At 43.2% G+C, this 17,385-nt stretch overlaps 2 protein-coding genes across 2 annotated transcripts in view; both read left to right on the forward strand.

Moving 5' to 3' along the window:
• EMILIN2 (elastin microfibril interfacer 2) overlaps positions 1-16,836 on the forward strand; it is a gene marked incomplete at its 5' end in the record, with an annotated part of 34,160 nt that extends 17,324 nt beyond the window's left edge. The window contains 5 exons of the mRNA XM_082329020.1: positions 77-2,011; positions 8,646-8,978; positions 9,556-9,594; positions 15,131-15,265; positions 16,028-16,836. Of these exons, the coding sequence (XP_082185146.1) occupies positions 77-2,011; positions 8,646-8,978; positions 9,556-9,594; positions 15,131-15,265; positions 16,028-16,365 (2,780 nt within the window). The 3' untranslated portion in view covers positions 16,366-16,836. The remainder of the gene's footprint in view (positions 1-76; positions 2,012-8,645; positions 8,979-9,555; positions 9,595-15,130; positions 15,266-16,027) is intronic.
• LOC309588909 (myosin regulatory light chain 2, smooth muscle minor isoform) overlaps positions 1-17,385 on the forward strand; it is a 206,085-nt gene that overhangs the window by 16,828 nt on the left and 171,872 nt on the right. The gene's annotated exons all lie outside the window — the stretch shown is intronic.

Genomic DNA, 17,385 nt, shown 5'->3' on the forward strand with positions numbered 1-17,385 from the left:
ATTAGCCTCAGCTGATTAAAACAGATCTCACTGGGAATATTTACATCCAGACTTTGTCTGTTATTTCCATGAACAGATGCAGAACCAACAGAAGTGCCGGAACCTCCACCGTATGAGAAGAAAATGCAGTTTCTTGAGGACGAATTGTTTAGACTTACACGATCAGTGCTTGAACTTCAGTCCTCTGTGGCAGGTGTGAATGAAAACCTAAAGTTGACTGTCCAAGAAGATGCTAGTAAGATGTTGGTCACTTGGCTGAACAACCTTTATGACCGCCCAGAGCCTGATAGTGCGGTTGGTGGTGAAACAGACACTATTCATTTGCCTGGACTCCTCAGCAATAAAGATCAGAAAGACCCCTTTATTGATTTTGAAATGGAAGATATAAAGGCTGAGCTAGCTGAGGTCAAAGAAGCCTTGAAGATGAGGAATGACGAGCTGGAGGAACTGAATGGAAAAGTAAAAGGCTATGAAGGACAATTAAAACAACTCCAGGAGGCAGCACAAGGACCTACAATAACAATGCCCAGTGACAATATATATCAGGAGTATATAGACTCAAAATTTGAGTCCCTCAGACAGGAAATACTGGAAGGATTTGAAAAGAAAATGGCAGATCTGAAGAACTCCTGTGAATACAAACTACAGGATATCCAGCAGCAGTGTGATGACAACGAAAATAACTGTTTAGGAATAATTGACGTTATAAAAGGAAAAGAGAATGACTTGAGGAAAGAAATAAATACTCTCCGAACTCAGATTCCATCAAACAAGTCCAGTTGTTGCAAGGAGGGTGAGAGAAATTACTTTGACCAACAGATAAAAGATTTAGATAAGAAGATTGACAGAGTTGCAGAAGCACACAGGATCTTGAACGTCAGAATAGATAATGAAATCAGTCGATTGTCAACTCCAGATGTAGAAGACATGTTTGGTGAGAGATTGGAGGAGCTAGATGCGAGGATGAATGTTACGGAACGAAATGCCGAAGAACATTGCTTTTACGTTGAGGAAACTCTGCGCAGTACGATAGCTGCTGAGGTAGATGAATTAAGAGACTTGTTTGACCAAAAGCTGCGGGCACTAGAAGATAGGCTAGGTGGCACTATTTTAGAGATCGCTAATACCACGGACCCCGATGGAATGTATATTCATCCTGGGCCTATCTTGCCCAGTGACGCAGGATTTGCAAATGAACAATTTACAGCAGAGGTGAATTTCCTGAAGAACAAACTACTGTCGCTTGAACACCTCTGTGGGCAGAAATGTCAGTCTGCACCACAAGGTACGGAGGACCTTCAGAAAGAGCTAGAAAATTGTAACAACAAATACAATCACTTGCTTTTGAAAACAGAGAATAACTCTGTTTTCCTGCAGTCTCTAAATAGCTCTCTTAATGAGAAACTGAACTTAATGAAGGGTAACCAACGTGACATCCAGAAAATGCAGAGAGATGTCCGTGTATTCCGGTATAGCCTAAATGTCATGGATAAAGATATGAAAAATCTTCAAGATGGCTTGAGTAGCTGCAAGGAGCAGCTTCTGGGTGTCAATTCTACCTGTAGAAAAACACAACGAGGTGTCTTCCGAAAAATTGACCAAATGCAGAGGACATTTGCAAATCAAACTGCTCATCCCAGTGATAATTGCTGTGGTGAAGTGAAAGAGAGACTAGAACAATTGAATGATCATATCCTGAATGATCTTAGCAAGTGCAAAGAGAAGACCCAGGGTATCCAGGAGGGTGTTTCAGATGTTGAGAGCAGAGTCTCGCGCGTTGAAAAAGTTTGCGGCAAGCTGGACTCTGTCTCAGGTAGCTTGCAGAAGATAAAAGAAGGTCTGAATAAGCACGTGAGCAGCTTATGGAACTGCGTCCGTGAAATGAATGGAACTATAGCATCTCATTCCACCGATATTTCTGGCCTCAAAAATTCTGTCCAACGGTTTTATAGTCAGGTCTCCAAAATCACCACGGACGTTGAAGGCATGCTGAAATCTCAGTCTGACACACGTAAGTTTTCTTGCTTTTTTTAATGCTTTTTTGTTGGTTTTTCAACTGTTGTTCTTTTCTGAATCATGTATAAAGGAACTAAACAAGGGAGGAAAAATTTAATATTACACAATTTCTACTTTGTTTTTACAGTGACTGTAATTTTGGCTCTTTGCTCTAGAACGCCATAGAGGACTTTGAGTGCTTTTAAAAGTATTTTCAAAAAAAGAAGTCTTACGTGTTTTCATGTTTACTTTGAGCCAGAATAAAGAGAGTGGGAAAACTAATATTTTTGGATAGTGAGTTTAAAGTGAGTTTTAAGTAATAATTATCTGTGGGTATTATTCCAGTTCATTTGATTAGATTTTTTATTTTGTTTTGTTTTATTTTGTTGTGTGAGGTTATTCTTGATTCCTCGGGGGAAATTGAAAAGTAGATGGCGAAAACTGCAGTCAAAGGAATTCAAATTTATGATAAGAAAGATTCCCTGTAAGTTTTGTTCTTAGCATGAGTTAATGATTATAATTCAGCACCAGCTCTTTGATTTAGGACTTTTGCAAACAAGCTCTAGCATATCTTGGTGTGGCAATATAAGACTTCTGCTTCGTAGCTCTCCCAGAAGTTTGCATTCCCACAACGTAGTTGGCATGTTGGCAATAGGTGCACACCCCAGCTGGCAGGGTTTTCGTGCCTCAGCCGCTTCTGATAGTAGTCCAACATGTTAGTTCAAATCTACCTCCACAGGTGGTTTAAAGTTTGCATTAGAGTGGCTGAGAAGCAGAGGCACATTCCCTTTGGCTCAAAATGCTGTGAAATGGTAACATCAACATGTGGGCGAACCTTGCCATAAAGGTTTAGAGACCTTACCAAATGCCACTCAGTCCCCTCTGCGGTTCTTCCTCCAAATTTCAGCACTGGGTTGTTTTTCCGAGAGACTCAGAGTTTACAGAAGGAAGCTGAGTTCCTGTTTCTGTTAGCATGATGCAAAAACATAGGAATTGGAGACTTTTGAAACGGCACTCTTCCTCCTGGTTTTAATTCTGTGCACGTATGAGATAAATCTGAGGCTGATTTCTGTGACTGGCCTTAAATCAGAAGAAGAGGTGCTGAGGGAAGAGCCTGTGGGCTGTTCGCAGCTGATGGTCGCTGGGGGAGATCAGATGCAGAACTGTGAGCGCTCTTGCTTGCATAGACAAGCTGTGCTTCATGAAGGGTCTGAAAGTAATTTCTTTAGGGAAGAATATCCTTCTCACTCTGAGGTGGAGACTTGAAAGCCTGTGATAGATGTGTTTCTTTTGAGTGTTTAATTGTTTAAAACCAAATGTACTGCAGTATTTGACACATAAATCCTTCTGAGGTGAGAAGCTCTTGTGTGAAATTAAAAAAAATACATTTTTCTTCCTTTAAAGGAAGAAGTGGAGGGGAATGGAGGGGGTCCATAATTCTCAGATAATTCTTTTGGTGAAATCTTGACTTAAATTCAACAGGGTTAGGACCTTCACCCCTAGATCTTGCACAGGCAGAACCAGTCCCTGTTAAAATGCAGTAAGATGTATCTATGTAATCCTATTTCTCATCCATCATGCCCAAAATAAATTTGCACTAGGGGCCAACATTGGAGAAAGGTCCAAGAAACACACAGTAATCTTTCTTCTGCTGCAGGTGTTCAAGTGGCCTCATGGGTGGTATTTATCAGCCCCTATTTCAGTGTTATAAACCATGAAAAAGCCTCAGCGCGCCTGTGTTTCCATAAAATGATGCCGTTTCAGGGCAGAGCTCTCCATCCACCATTGGGTGTTAAGAGCCTATGGCAGGACGCTGCTGCTGGATCTGGGGTGCAGGCACTCTGAGCATCCCGCGCTGCCATGAGGTGCCTCTGGCCTCTGAAGGATTCGTGAAGCACACACTTCAGTCCCCAGATGTTTCCAATTACAATAACACTGTCTGGCACAGCAGTCCAAGTAAGTTTTGATGGCTGGAGTTGCAGAAAGGTTTTGGCAAAAGAGCCTTTTTTGGAAGTAGTTTGAGAACCCTGTTACGTGAGTTGGGGTATGGCTTTAACTATTTTTACATCCATGATCTGCAGCATCATCTCCGCTACTGACGTTATTTGAAAGGAAGACTGTCTGTCTTGGCCGTAGATTGGTGTAGAATTTCTTATGCACTATTTGCCAGCGTATCGTAGCATTCAAATGTCATTTGACTTCAGAAGGGCCGAAACAGAAGCAAATTGTTACTTATAACAGTTGTTGAGGGCAGTAAGGCAAGGATACGTTGCAAGAAATACAATATAAAATCTTATCAAGCAGCGTAAGCCCAGCGCACTGTAAACCTGAGCAAAGTCAGATGACCCTGATCTTAGGAATATGGCTGTGTTTTCTTCCAAATTTTTTATTAAGGGGTTTCAAGTGCCTCAGTCCAAACTAACAAGCCAGGTTAGTGAATGATTGTACATCAGATGTGGACCCAGAGGCCAGAAATATATTTAATTTGTTATAATTTCTGGTGAAAGTAGTGCACCGTCGTGCTGTACACAAGGCGGTGGTGGTGGCAGCACACGGTGGTCTGCTCTGAGAGCGTAGAGGACCATGCACGGTGTGCTCACCAAGGTAATGTAATCCAGCAGCTCTTCATCCACATTAAATGGTGACTGCCCCCAGCTCCACATCTCGTAGGATACGTTGTTCTCATTGCACTCTGTGCCTCTCTGTGGGTGGGTTTGCTCTTCAAATGGCACAAAACTGAAAGCCGTGTTAGTGGTCTCTTTTAACTTACTGCCTATTCATATAGATTCATGAAGTTTTCCAGGAACCAGAAGTGTGGTCTTGCAGCCAGATACCATGCTGGGAGTGCAGTTCGCTTTGGTTACGGTTATTTGACCTGAACTGCAGTTCCTCTGGTAATTGTCTCTGTAGTGGGGTTTTGAAAGCAACAGCAAAATGTTTTCTGCTGAAGTTACAGTCTAAGAAACGAAGTGTATGCTCTGCATTACAGCACCGATAAAGGGCAACATAAAATCTTAGTGCTGTAGTGCTGATAGTCGTATAGTCAATTCCTCTAGGCTCCCTGTGAGCTTCTGCAAATGGTACTTTGTAACTTAATTGTCAAATCCCTTTGGTATCTGTAAGAAAATTCAAGTCGGGTCTTTTTGGCTTCTTGCAAGTGCAGTCACAGATTCCTTTACTCACTGGTTTGTTTTATGTACTTTGTTTCTGTGTGTTTTGGGGGCTGAGGAGAGCATGGTCGGGGCAGAACGGTACTAGAAACAGACGCACCCTGAAGATCCACCCACCTCATGCATCCAGGTCACTGCTTATCTTCCTTCCCAGCAAATCATTCCTCCTTCAGTGAAGTAAATTGCAGGTTAAAGCTGCCTGGCTGAACAAACTGAATAAAATAAAATATTTTTAAGAGGGGGAAGGGAACAAAAGCATTCTTATTTTCAACCAAGGAGGCAAACCTTTCCTTCTGTCTCAGTTGCGGATGGGCATCTGAGAGCAGAAGCTGTCATGTGACATGGTCACCGAGTTGTCACTTACACCAGTGATGACAACTGGAGCAGCAATGACACCGCTGCTGAGGACAGTGTTACTGTTCTCAGCTGTGTAATGATCTCAGCTCTGCTCTTTGCCTTCCCAAATAGATGGGAAGATGATGGGGAAGGTCTCTGTTTTGTCCACTGCTCAGCAAAGCGTAAGCAGGTCCAGCTAGATTCACCCCAGCCTTTGTCAGGTGTTCATTTTCTCGTTGCCTTGTGAATTGAAAACACGTGTTATGGAATTCAGCATCAGGACAGGGTGGCTCCAGCGTTATCATCTTTATCTAGTGATTTATTGGTACTTTGTCCTGCTATGATGCATCTCAGTAGAAGAGGCCAAAAAGGTTGGCAAAGATGGCAGACCAGATCCCTCTCAACCCACACATACCTGATTACTGGCACTTTAAGTTGACCTTTAGGCAGGTAATTTTGGATATAGCTTTATGGAGATGTAGTTTGACAATTCTGAATGTTGCAGTATTGATGTTGCATGCAAGGAAGCAGTTTGCACAGATTTGGGCTTGTCATGGTTTAACCCCAGCCAGCAACTAAGCACCACACAGCCGCTTGCTCACTCCCCCCCCGGTGGGATGGGGGAGAGAATCGGAAGAGTAAAAGTGAGAAAACTTGTGGGTTGAGATAAAGACAGTTTAATAGGTAAAGCAAAAGCTACACATGCAAGCAAAGCAAAACAAGGAATTCATTCTCTGCTTCCCATCGGCAGGCAGGTGTTAAGCCATCTCCAGGAAAGCAGGGCTCCATCATGCATAATGGTTACTTGGGAAGACAAATGCCATCACTCCGAATCCCTTCCTTCTTCTTCCCCCAGTTTATATACTGAGCATGACGCCATACGGTATGGAACAGCCCTTTGGCCCATTTGGGTCAGCTGTCCTGGCTGTGCCCCCTCCCGGCTTCTTGAGCACCTGGCAGAGCATGGGAAGCTGAAAAGTCCTTGACTGGTGTAAGCATGACTTAGCAACAACTAAAACATCAGTGTGTTATCAACATTATTCTCATACTAAATCCAAAACACAGCACTATACCAGCTACTGAGAAGAAAATCAACTCTATCCCAGCTGAAACCAGGACAGAGCTATTGATTGTTATTTAAAGGTTTAGAAAAGCAAGCAGAGAAATGTATTCATTTTCCCTGTGTCAGCCCAAGTCATCGTCTTAATAAAGCTCAGCTTAATTGACTAGAGAAATGACAACTACATGCATCCCAAGGTGAAGTATTTTGTCAGTTTGTGTTTTGAATGAGATTGATCTGAAGATCTTAGTTGAAGGTCTAAACCTATGCCACGGTGGACAAATGATGTCTCGCTAAGTTAACAACTCTGTTAAACAATTCACTTTGATACTTTAAGCCTTTCTTTGAAAATTTTTATAAGATTTTTTTAATCCTGGGATTTTTATGAAGATAATTTTAATCTGTATAAAGTCAACATTTCACTCCTTAGTCCTCTGCCTTGTGCCTAGAGTTACTGAGTGAGCTTCAGTTCAGCTTTGTGGTGCATTGCTTGTGTAAGTTTCAATTCTCATGACAGTTCAAGTCAGCCAGCAAAGCTCAGGAAGATTTTTTTTCTAGCAGGCGTATCTAGCAACTGAATGCAGGTGGTGTGAGACAATGACTTCAGACAGCCTCTCGGTACTCTGGAAGGCTTATGTGGACTTTTTGTGAGACTGAAACCAAGCAACGAGATTGACGAGGGTAAAGTGCAGGTGTCGAGTAGTCAGAAAACAGCATGTGGGTTGCCAGTGACACCGTCTGGACCCCAGCCGTGTGTCACGGACAATACCTGCATGACTTGGCTGTAAGCTCTCGCCCGAAGGCAGAGCATGAGGCCCTCCTGGGGGTCCCCAGCTGTGCAGCAGAGCCAGGGGAAGCCTCACACCATGTCTGCTTCTAGGCACAGCCTTTCGGTTTAGCCCTAGCCACTGATGAATTTACCCAGGCTGACTTTGGACTGCGATGAAGTGCTTCGTTCTGACCACTGAGACCTCAGAGCGGTGGTCTCCACTGTGGACCATGGCAAGAATCTCTTCTGTGATGAGTTGCATCACATAAATTTGTAAGGGGATGTCTGTCCGTTTCCCCAGAAACTCACTTCCATTCCTGCACCTAAAGCCCTGCTTTAGTCTCAAAATGCAACCAAAATAACCAATGCTAATGTTTCATTTAGAATGAAATTCTAATTATTCTGTGTTAAAGCTGTCATTGCATCTGCTGAAATCTACACATCTGTAAATTCCTGTTCTTAATGTAGATGTAATTCAGCTTCATTCTTGGGAGGACATTGCATCCTTAAATGTCATCTAGGAGTTCCTTTTTATGAATAAGCCGTAATTCCTATAAAGGGCTTAGAACTGGACCAGATACACATATGTAACCATGTCAGCGCTGTTCAACCCTGATGTCATATGTGTTGGCTGCCCTGCTGGAAAAGTCTTTTAATGGTATCTCTTCTCTTTAAACAATAAAGGCTTTTCTGGCGGATTATATCCTAGGATTCTGCCTTCGTTGTCAGAAAATATTAGTAATGGGAATACTTGGAATTTTAAGTTAGTTGCTTTTCAAAGTAGGGAAAAAAAATCTCTAAGTTGGTGTTGATTTATTCAGGTTTTTTGCTGTGGATGCTCTTCTTTATAGTAGTGCTAAAGGTCAGCCTTGTGCTAGGTGTTGTGTGAGTACAGAGTCAAAAGTAGGAGCGATGTGCAGGAGGGGTTCAGGAGAACTGAAGTGAAGGTAGAAAGAGAGCACGCAATGGAGATGAAAGCACCGGTGGGAATAGGTGTGGTGCACAGCGCGCTTGGTGCAGAAAGTCAAAGCTGGCCTAGCGGGTGAGTGTTCATGGGTTATTTGACTGCTGCTTGTCCTGTCTCCAGGCTGTCTTCATTCCTTTCCCTGTGTCACAGGCTGGGAAAGAGGGGAGTCTGTAGTACTGCAAGAGTGGAATGGAGTTTTGCCAGTGCGGTCTGGGGTCCGAGGGGAAAGGTGGCCTCAAATTGAGTCCTGCTTTATTTTGAAGTATTTTTTTTACAAAAATATGCAATTTTATATACTATTTTAGGCGAATAAATCTGTATCTTTCCTCTTCTTTCATCATTTCAAAGGGCGATCAGAAGTACCATGGCAACCGTTGCCACCCAGACCACCCCTGCAGCCCCAACCTGGCATACCCCTGCTGCCATCAAGGCCAAGGATACAACCCCCGCGACAGAGGAGCCCCCTCCAGCCACTGCAGCCGAGACCTCCTCTGCGCCCAGCACTGCCAGAGTCAGGAGTTGTGCCATTTCTGCCTGGAACAACCGGGATCATCTTGGAGACTGGAGAGGCAGGGCCTCCTGGCACTGTTTTAATGTCAGGAAGAGGGCGGCTTAGAAGTGTGGATGGTCAGGCTGGTCAAAGTACCATGCCCATTGCTGAAGGGTATGCTGGGGCGCCAGGTGAGAGAACCAAACTTAGAGTGAATCACTCCCGTCTAAGCGCAGTGGACGTGCCTGGTCTTGCTAGAGGGGCGACACTGAGATCTGTTGCACTTTACCAGCCACCTTTCAGCCTTTTGTGGACTCCCCTTATAGCTATTGCTGTTGGGAATGGGCTTACAGCAGAGGTGATTTGTGAACGGGCCTTTGCAGCTTGCAGCTGGCTACAGAAGTAGGGGAAATGCAGTCAGTGCCAGTTTTGTTGCCTTTGCCAAGGCTGCACAAAGCATGAGGTTAACAGGGCTCATGTAAGATCCTTGGTAACTACAGCAGTCTTTGCCACTAGGGAAACTTAAATTATGTTTTTCTTCCCATAGTGCTTGCAGTGGATTTAGTATATTGTAGTAAGAATTTGGTTTTCTTTGCCATGACCACCCCAGTTTAACAATAATTGAGCATTTCATAGGAGATGCTATTTGGTAGCTATTTTGGTGGGTTGCTGTTCAGTAACAAAGGATGCTTTTTAGAAGACTGCAGTGATATTTTGCCATACTGTATTCCGTTATGTACTGTCACACATACTACTCTTTCTTTGTAGGATATCCAAAGTTATCTCCTCCTACCACGGACTCGCAAGGTAAGGCAGTTGTTTCCTAGAAATTCTTTACACGGGTACTTAATGTTTATTTCAGTTCCTGGAAAGTCATGGTTGAGAGAACAAAGTGTTGATTTTTAGTATTTAAGTTTAGCATTGAGGAAAATCTGACAGATCTTTGCTATACCTAAGTGTTAAAACATAATCTGCATCCTTTGAAAATATCGAGTTTTTGTGGTTTTGAAAAATAATTCATTTGGGGTTATTGTTACTTACTTTAGTGGTTTTTTTTAAATATAAAGGGTTTCTATTTCCTAGCAAATGTCAGTACTGACTTTTTTTTTTTCCTTTTAAATGAGGAAAATATATATTTCTTTCTGATTATTTTAGTATTTCTTTAATAAGGAATGAATAAGGCCAAGACTAAAATCTTGAAACACTGTTAGTATCTGAGCGAGTGCATTAGTTTGTCCGCCTTGTGGGAGAGTTTCTGGCTTTGTTAGAATCACGAGGGCTCATGTTCCTGACTTCAGTGAGAGCAGGAGTGCTGCCACTGACAACCACAGTTTAAAAAGATTGAAAATGCAGTTTTCTTGGTTTGGTGGGGTTTTTTTATTTTTTATAATTGTTAATATCACAGTTCATTTATGGATTTGTATGATAAACAGGCATAAATCTTGTGTGGGACACGCTAGTTGGCCTTGATAAATACATTGATTGGGTGCTGCCTGCCCTACAACCTCAAGATACTATCAAACCCTGGGGAATGGTATCCTGGATCAAAGTGAATATTCCCACACCCTCTTCAAAAAGAGTGATTTCATCTAAATTTGTTTGAGGAAGTATGAGAAATGGGTGAAAATAAAACATTAGGGCTTTATGGCATCCAAAATCCTACCCTTGGGACTTAGTTTGACGGCCCTAACAAAATCCCAGATACACGTCCTGAAGACTGGTCTGGGGAGTGACAAAAAGAGTTGTAAAGAGTTCGCACTGTAATTTGATATTTATACTTTCTAATTAAAAATCTGTCATAGCCTTAAAGCAATCCTTTTGCATTTGAGGACTGTGGTAGTAAGAACAAGCAGCAATAGATGAGGCTTCTGGAAGAGGATAAGAAGTAAAGAAATGTTCATTTATCTTGATGCCAGCAAAGCCAATATAGATGTCTAGATTTCCGTGATAAATGGATTTCCTGGGGGTTTTCTTTCACTTTGTACTATCTATTGCCGTTTATAGACAGCAGTATTTTAATAAGTTTAAAACTGTGTGAAACAGTAGGTGGATGTTTAAAGCGTTGAAAAGGCAGGGCGTGGCAGGCAGTGCGCCTGTTTGCTGCTTGGTGGAACTTGTTGCAAGAAACATTATCACCCTGGGATCCAGAGAGAGGTGGGCTTGACCAAGGAATTCCTTTTCCTGATCCATGCCCCTGAAGACCTATCTAAATATAAGATATACCTGCTGATCTATCCTATAACTTCCCCAAAAATGCCTTGCAAACCCCAGTGGCAGGTGCAGTAATAGGAAACAGAGGGGTAAGGATGGTGCAAATAGCTATTAGACGTCTGGGGAGTTAGAGCATTTACATCCACTGTCCCTAATTGTCACTGTCTGCTTATAAACAGCAAAGAAAGGGAGCATTCTGGGGCAGAATACAGCAGTTAAACGTTGTGGAAATTAACAGCTGGGGAAGGGAAGATTTTTGGCTTGTTGGAGGAGGAACTTAATGCTTAAATAAGGCATCAAGGAAGCCTTAATATCTAATTTGTGCAGGACCACAGTTTATGATGTCTTTGCCAGTCTTCACCCAGTACATGTTATGGTACCGAAATTCAAATTTGAAAGAAGATCAGACTTTCTTGAACTATAGTTCCTAAAATAAGAAGATTGTACTATTAAATTGGCCTTCTGAGTACTCCCTTTCATTTCTGTTTCTGAATAGCTTCTGTTATATAAAAGCACTGCTCAGGAAGAAGTTGAGGGCTCCAACTCTGTCCTCTAGGATTAAACTAGCCCACTTTAGTGCTCTTCTTGAATGCTGAGGCGCAATTTGCATACATTTAATACCAAAGTATTTCTTGAGTTTTTCAGATTCATTAGCTATCTGTTTGCATGCACCTCACAATATAATGTTGTAGGTAAAGATCTTCAAGGACTTACAGGTATTAATGAGAGAGTGTAAGGTACAATATTACATATTAGCTCTGTTTTCACAGGCAAGGAGTTTATGACAAAGGTGAGCTAAGTGTCAGGACCTAAGTGCATCCACCTAATCCCTTTTAATACAGAAAGAGTTGAACCAATTGTTATTTAAAGAAACGTCAGTGGCAAATGTTATTGAAGCATGGCAATTTTACAGTTACGAGAATTTTTGTTTGCTGGAGCAAAGAAAATGGCAGAGGCAGAAGTAATGAATTGGCTGATAAGCTGGTCTGGGAACTGATGAGAAAATGCTTGTAAGATCCCTGGTCACACAAGTAGGCAAGGACAGAGCCGAGAAGAGAATTTGGACGATCCGATCAGCATACAGAGGGTCACAGTGAAAAAAATTCACTGAAAGCACAAATGGCCTTCCCCACCCTCCCCCTTCGTGCAGTCTGCAGTGTTGCTTGTGTCCTTAACCCTGCAGCTCCAATGGAGGGTGGTTGCTCCTCGCTAAAAGAAACTCCTTGTACCGTGTGATAAAGAAAACAGCCGAGCTAGTAAGCCCTGCCGCTGTGCAAACGCTGCTGTATATATCCGTGCAGATAAAGGGCTAATTTTGGTCTGGGCTTTTTAATTCTTGTCTGATACTCAACGATCTTTACTTTCTCCATGTGACTTCAGGCAGCAAGCCTGTAGGACACGTTTCAAATATAAAGGCATGATGTTATTGTAATGTAAGATTTATGTTGTTGTAGGTGGTCCTTGATTTGAAGAAAGAGTTTACTGAATACATAAATTACCCTGCCATGCTTGTGACGGGTTCTGCTGCATGTTTAGCTCTTTCTTTTGATCACTGGACAGGGAGCAGTATTCTCATTAGTACATACCAGTGCTCTAGCACAGGGGAAGCGTGTTTGCCGACTTTGAGGTAAAGAACATGTGATCACCCGCAGTTGCACCAGTGGTTGTGTTTTGCTGCTGTTTGCATGAAAGAACAGTGCAATTGACAGAAGCATGCTGAAGGATGGGGTAGGAGATGGACATTTGTGTAAGGAGCAGTAGGTGAGCGCTAAGGCAAACCTTCTGTTGCTGCGATGTGAAAGGTAGGAGTTGTAAGAGCAGAAAGAGCTGTTACTAACAGACGCAGGAGAAAAGTAGCAGTGTCTTCATAACAGCTGTAAAACTGTGGTTGAATCTTTCGTGAATTTTTTTGTCTGCCTAGCAGTTTCTTCATCAGAGCTGTGCATGTGGTTCCCAGCTTTTAAATGCTTTAAAACTTTTCTTCCTGATTTTCATAATTCCACAACACTAACTGCTTAAGTGAAAGCAGTTTCCAAGCCTGGACCTTGCCTAGAAAAGCTGAACTTTGATCTTTGCGTGAAGAAAAGTTGGCAAGTGGGGACATGTAAGAGAAGGTGGTTCACCTCTCTGTAAGGTTCTGCAAGAGCGCTGCTGAGAGCTGTTGGTAGGACTTGTGAAAGCTTCAAACAGGCGCCGTTCCAGCTGGAAGCAGGGAAGAGGGTAAGAGAGCATAGACGCGTTGCGTCTTTACTGCGCCTCCTTATATCGGCCACTGAACTGATCTACAGGATATTTAGATGGGTTTAAGATTTCTCCTTTGGCCAAACACAGATGGTGTGCTAACCTAGGCTGCAGATCTGAAGCAATGTCAGCAGCAAACTCTAATTCTTCTAGCAATTAGTGCAGGAAAATCTTGAAGTAAGCCGTGGTGAGCCAGGGCAGGGTCGCTCCCTTATTCAGGTGACACCAACCCGAACAGAACTGTAGCTACTCAAAGTGGAGAGGACAGCGTTTCTGGGCAGGCTAGAATAGCTTGTGCCATCTGTGCAGTATGACGGCAGGGGAGAGAAACCTTTCCGAGCGAGCCAGTAAGAAGTTACCTGAGGTGCATTTTCAGTTGGTGTGAGTATCAGGGTAAGCTGAGAATACAGAGATGCTTGCTGTAAGCAGCATGGTGTTAAGGTGGTGGAGCTTTACAGAAGCTGCTTAAGTAAGTAGACTTCCTGCAATTAATTTTGGTCCTTTCAGATAACCTCATCTTAGCTCACAGGAGCACCTGCAGGCACACTGGCAGGTAGGAGTAACGAAAAAGGGCTTCTGTCTGTTTTCTGAGCGTGAGACAGAATACTGAATAAGGAGATTTCCAAAGATACATGAGGCAGCTGGTTACTATCCCCTGAGGGAAATCAAGGTAGTTATTTCCCATTTCTGAAGTTGCAGGCATGTCTTCCCCTTGCCTTCTCCTCCCACCCCCCATGCCAAGTTATTCAGAAAAAAATGGATAGCAGAGCATTTGTATATCCACATTTTAGATGAAGTTTTGTCACTTTTTAACTTGAATTTTTAAGTGATATAATCTGAATTGAATATTGGTTGCCCATATGATGGGCATCTCTGATTGAGAGGAAGAGAAAACCAAATATTTATTTTAAGGAAGGCAGAAGAAGGAGCAGGGGTGAAACAGCGTGGAGAAGACATGGATCCTAACCTGAACAGGGCAGAACAGAAAGAGCAACTGAAGACAACTTTAAGCGTATTTGTTGTTTACCTAATTGCCCGAACAAACCAACAAGAGTTGACTACTTCTAGCAGTATGTTCTGCCGTAGGGGAAATGTTTAGAGGGAAGGGAACTAAAATGGGACTAGTAAGTGGACGATCACTAAACACTTGCCATTAAGTCAGTCTGTTAAAAGTAAAAATTAGTCTTAATTGTCCAAATTGTATTTCATCTAACACTAGTCTAACAGCAGTGTTTATCTAGTAAGCAGATAGCCACTATAAAATACCTAAGTGCCTGTTTGATCTGCTGAGAAAAGAAGAAAAATCTGTAGAGTGAAAAGTCCCCCAAAAGTGCCAGAGAGAGAAAAGCCCCAGCAAGGGTTCTCTTTGCTTTAATATTGAAGCATTTCTTCTTGTAGCTATTTTCACCACCCTTTGGCAGAGAAGGTAAGCGATCTAAGCTGTGCACAGCTTCTCAGCGTGACTAGGAGAGCTGGCGCAAGCTATACGGCTTTAGCACTCCTGTTGCCATTATGATAGTGACAGAGTGGAGATGTCCCAAGGCAGCCTCGATCCTGAAGAAGGTCCATGGCTGAAGCATTGTTGAATTGAGAGGTGGCAGGACTTCCACTGCCAGTGTTTACAAGCCATGTACCTTTTCCTTAGAAGGAAAAAAAAAGGGGGAAGCTGTGGCCAAGGGGGGAATTTTATGGTGCTCAGTAAATTTTATGGTGAGACACTTGGGACCTGGGCCAGCAATACGTATTCTGCTAATTCTGGCATTCCTCAAGTGACAGGGTTAGTCCAAGTGGAGTATGTGCAGGAACAGAGACACTGGATTATAAACCATCACAGGGAGAGGCTGTGTTGTCATCATGATGTGACTCTGACTCATGTTGTTACCCATTTTAGGACCTGCTGCTGCTGCGGCCTCTCTGGTATCGTTTTCTGCTGGGCTCACGCAGAAGCCTTTCTCCAGTGATGTCGGCGTGGTTCACTTTAACAAAGTGCTTGTGAATGATGGGGACTATTATAACCCCAATACAGGTAATAGCCAAAGAAGGGACCCACAGAGATGCCAGATGGGCAGTAGCATGGGTTACCAGTGTTTGATGCTATCTCAGGCCTTGCTGGCGCCTTGAACAAAGTCAGTCCATCTAAACCAGACACACCAGGGTAAAAGCTGCCTGTGGATGTGGACAGGCTCGTACTTTGCCCCTGCTGGTTTTCCACAACTGCCCAGTAATACCAAGGCCCAGCTCGCCACTACCTCTGCTCTGCCAGCACAGCTGGCTGTGCTCCTCGCCCCACCTCAGGCCAGCTGAGCCCAGGTGGCAGAGGTGAGGTTCCTTGCTAAGCCACTTCACTGCAGCGCAGCCAGCTGGGTCACCGCGGGGAGAGGAGGGAAGGAGGCGATACATACTGCCTCCCCAATAGCAGTGACTGCGGGCTGCCTCCTTCTCAAGCGGAGTGTCGTGTTGCTTGAGGGCGTTAGGTGTGCCTTAACCTACTGGGGACTTGCACAGCATGCCTCTCACCTCTTCGCCCAGCTCTGAGTCACGGCAGCTGCTTAGGCCAGGAGGTTTCTGAATGTGGACTAGACCTGCTTATGTCCTGAAGGACTGGTGGGCTCTAACACAAAAGCAGCAATCCTTTGCCTTCATGACTGCTGCCCAGGCTGACCTTGTCACAGTTATCTGTACATAGCAATGCGTAACCCACGTCGCTTTGTTTGTCATGGTGCTTAGAGCAGTCGGGTCTCTTTGTTTTGAATAACTCCGAAAAGCTCAGTCTGTCTGTCTTCTGCAGGCATTTTCACATCACCATATGAAGGGCGCTACCTGATCACTGCTGTTCTGGCCCCAGAGAGGGATGAGTACGTAGAAGCAGTGCTGTCCGTCTCCAACGCAAGCGTGGCTCAGCTCCACACAGCTGGGTACAGAAGGGAACTGCTGGAGTATCACAAACCCTACTCGGGGAAACGGACCTGTGGTGGTCCTGGGACATTCCACCTTGTTCTTCACCTCAAAGCAGGAGATGAAGTAAACGTCGTCGTAACAGGAGGCAAACTGGCTTACACAGACTCTGATGAAATGTACTCCACGTTTAGTGGAGTTCTCCTTTATCCTTCCATTTCTCATGTTTAGGTTTACCTTGAACAGGAGAGAAGGGTAAGATATTCAGAAGAAATTAAGTGTAATAAAATTCAAAGCTTTAATATATTCAGTTTATATATTTGATTTCAGTGATGGGTTTATAGTCTATACTGAGACCTTTTCCTTGTCCCCTGTTTCCAGAGGTAGCTACAAAAGACATGTTTCTGTAGCTGAAGTAACTCCTTCCCAAGCCCTTGCTTACCCGTACAAGCAGAACAACTGTTAAACAACAAATATGTTCTCAATAGATACTTTTCCACTGTGCTCTTGCTATTCCCTATTAAATTGCCTTTGCAGTCTTCTCCCTAGTTTATCAGATTGTCCCTAGTGTATCAAAGTTTACATCTTTGCTGAAGTTTACAGTTGTGGTCAACTATTTTCATGTTTGCAGTAAAGCAGGGGCAAGAAAGTGAGGTGGTATTGGACATGGTTGATGACTTCTTAGTCTTTGTGTTATTTAATAATATGTTGGGTCAAGTGCATTCACATAAACGATTTGTTCAAAGCAATTGCTAACCATGGTGGTGCAAAGCAAAATGATACTTACCTGCATCAGTTTTCTTTTTTCCCTGAAGGGCCAAACACAGTGCTAAGAGACGAGTGACTCATTCCAGTCAAGTGGAAGAAGCTGTGCAGGGCAAAACTTACCTCGCCTCAGCTTTCCACTGGGCAGTTGCCACTGCTGCAAGATGTAGAACAGTTGTTTTCGACTGATACAGTAACAAAGAAAGACGATCAGTTAAGCATGATGCTCTTGAGATTAAAGCTTAGTGCTTGAAATGAATAAAACAGGTCAGAAAAATCTGAATCATCTGTGCTTAGCTAGAAAAATTACAATTTTGAAAAGTTTAAAGAATTTTACAAAGTTTGTTTCTGGCACTCCTACAGTGTTTACATTAAAAAGGAAGTTTACTTCTTTGTTGCCTTGTAGAAGACAAATCGGAGACAAAATTGGTGATATAGGAAGATAGCCAATACCATCAAATGCACAAACCAACCCTCTGCACTAAG

Source organism: Platalea leucorodia (assembly GCF_965183815.1).
Source record: "Platalea leucorodia genome assembly, chromosome: 1".
Taxonomy (NCBI): Eukaryota; Metazoa; Chordata; class Aves; order Pelecaniformes; family Threskiornithidae; genus Platalea; species Platalea leucorodia.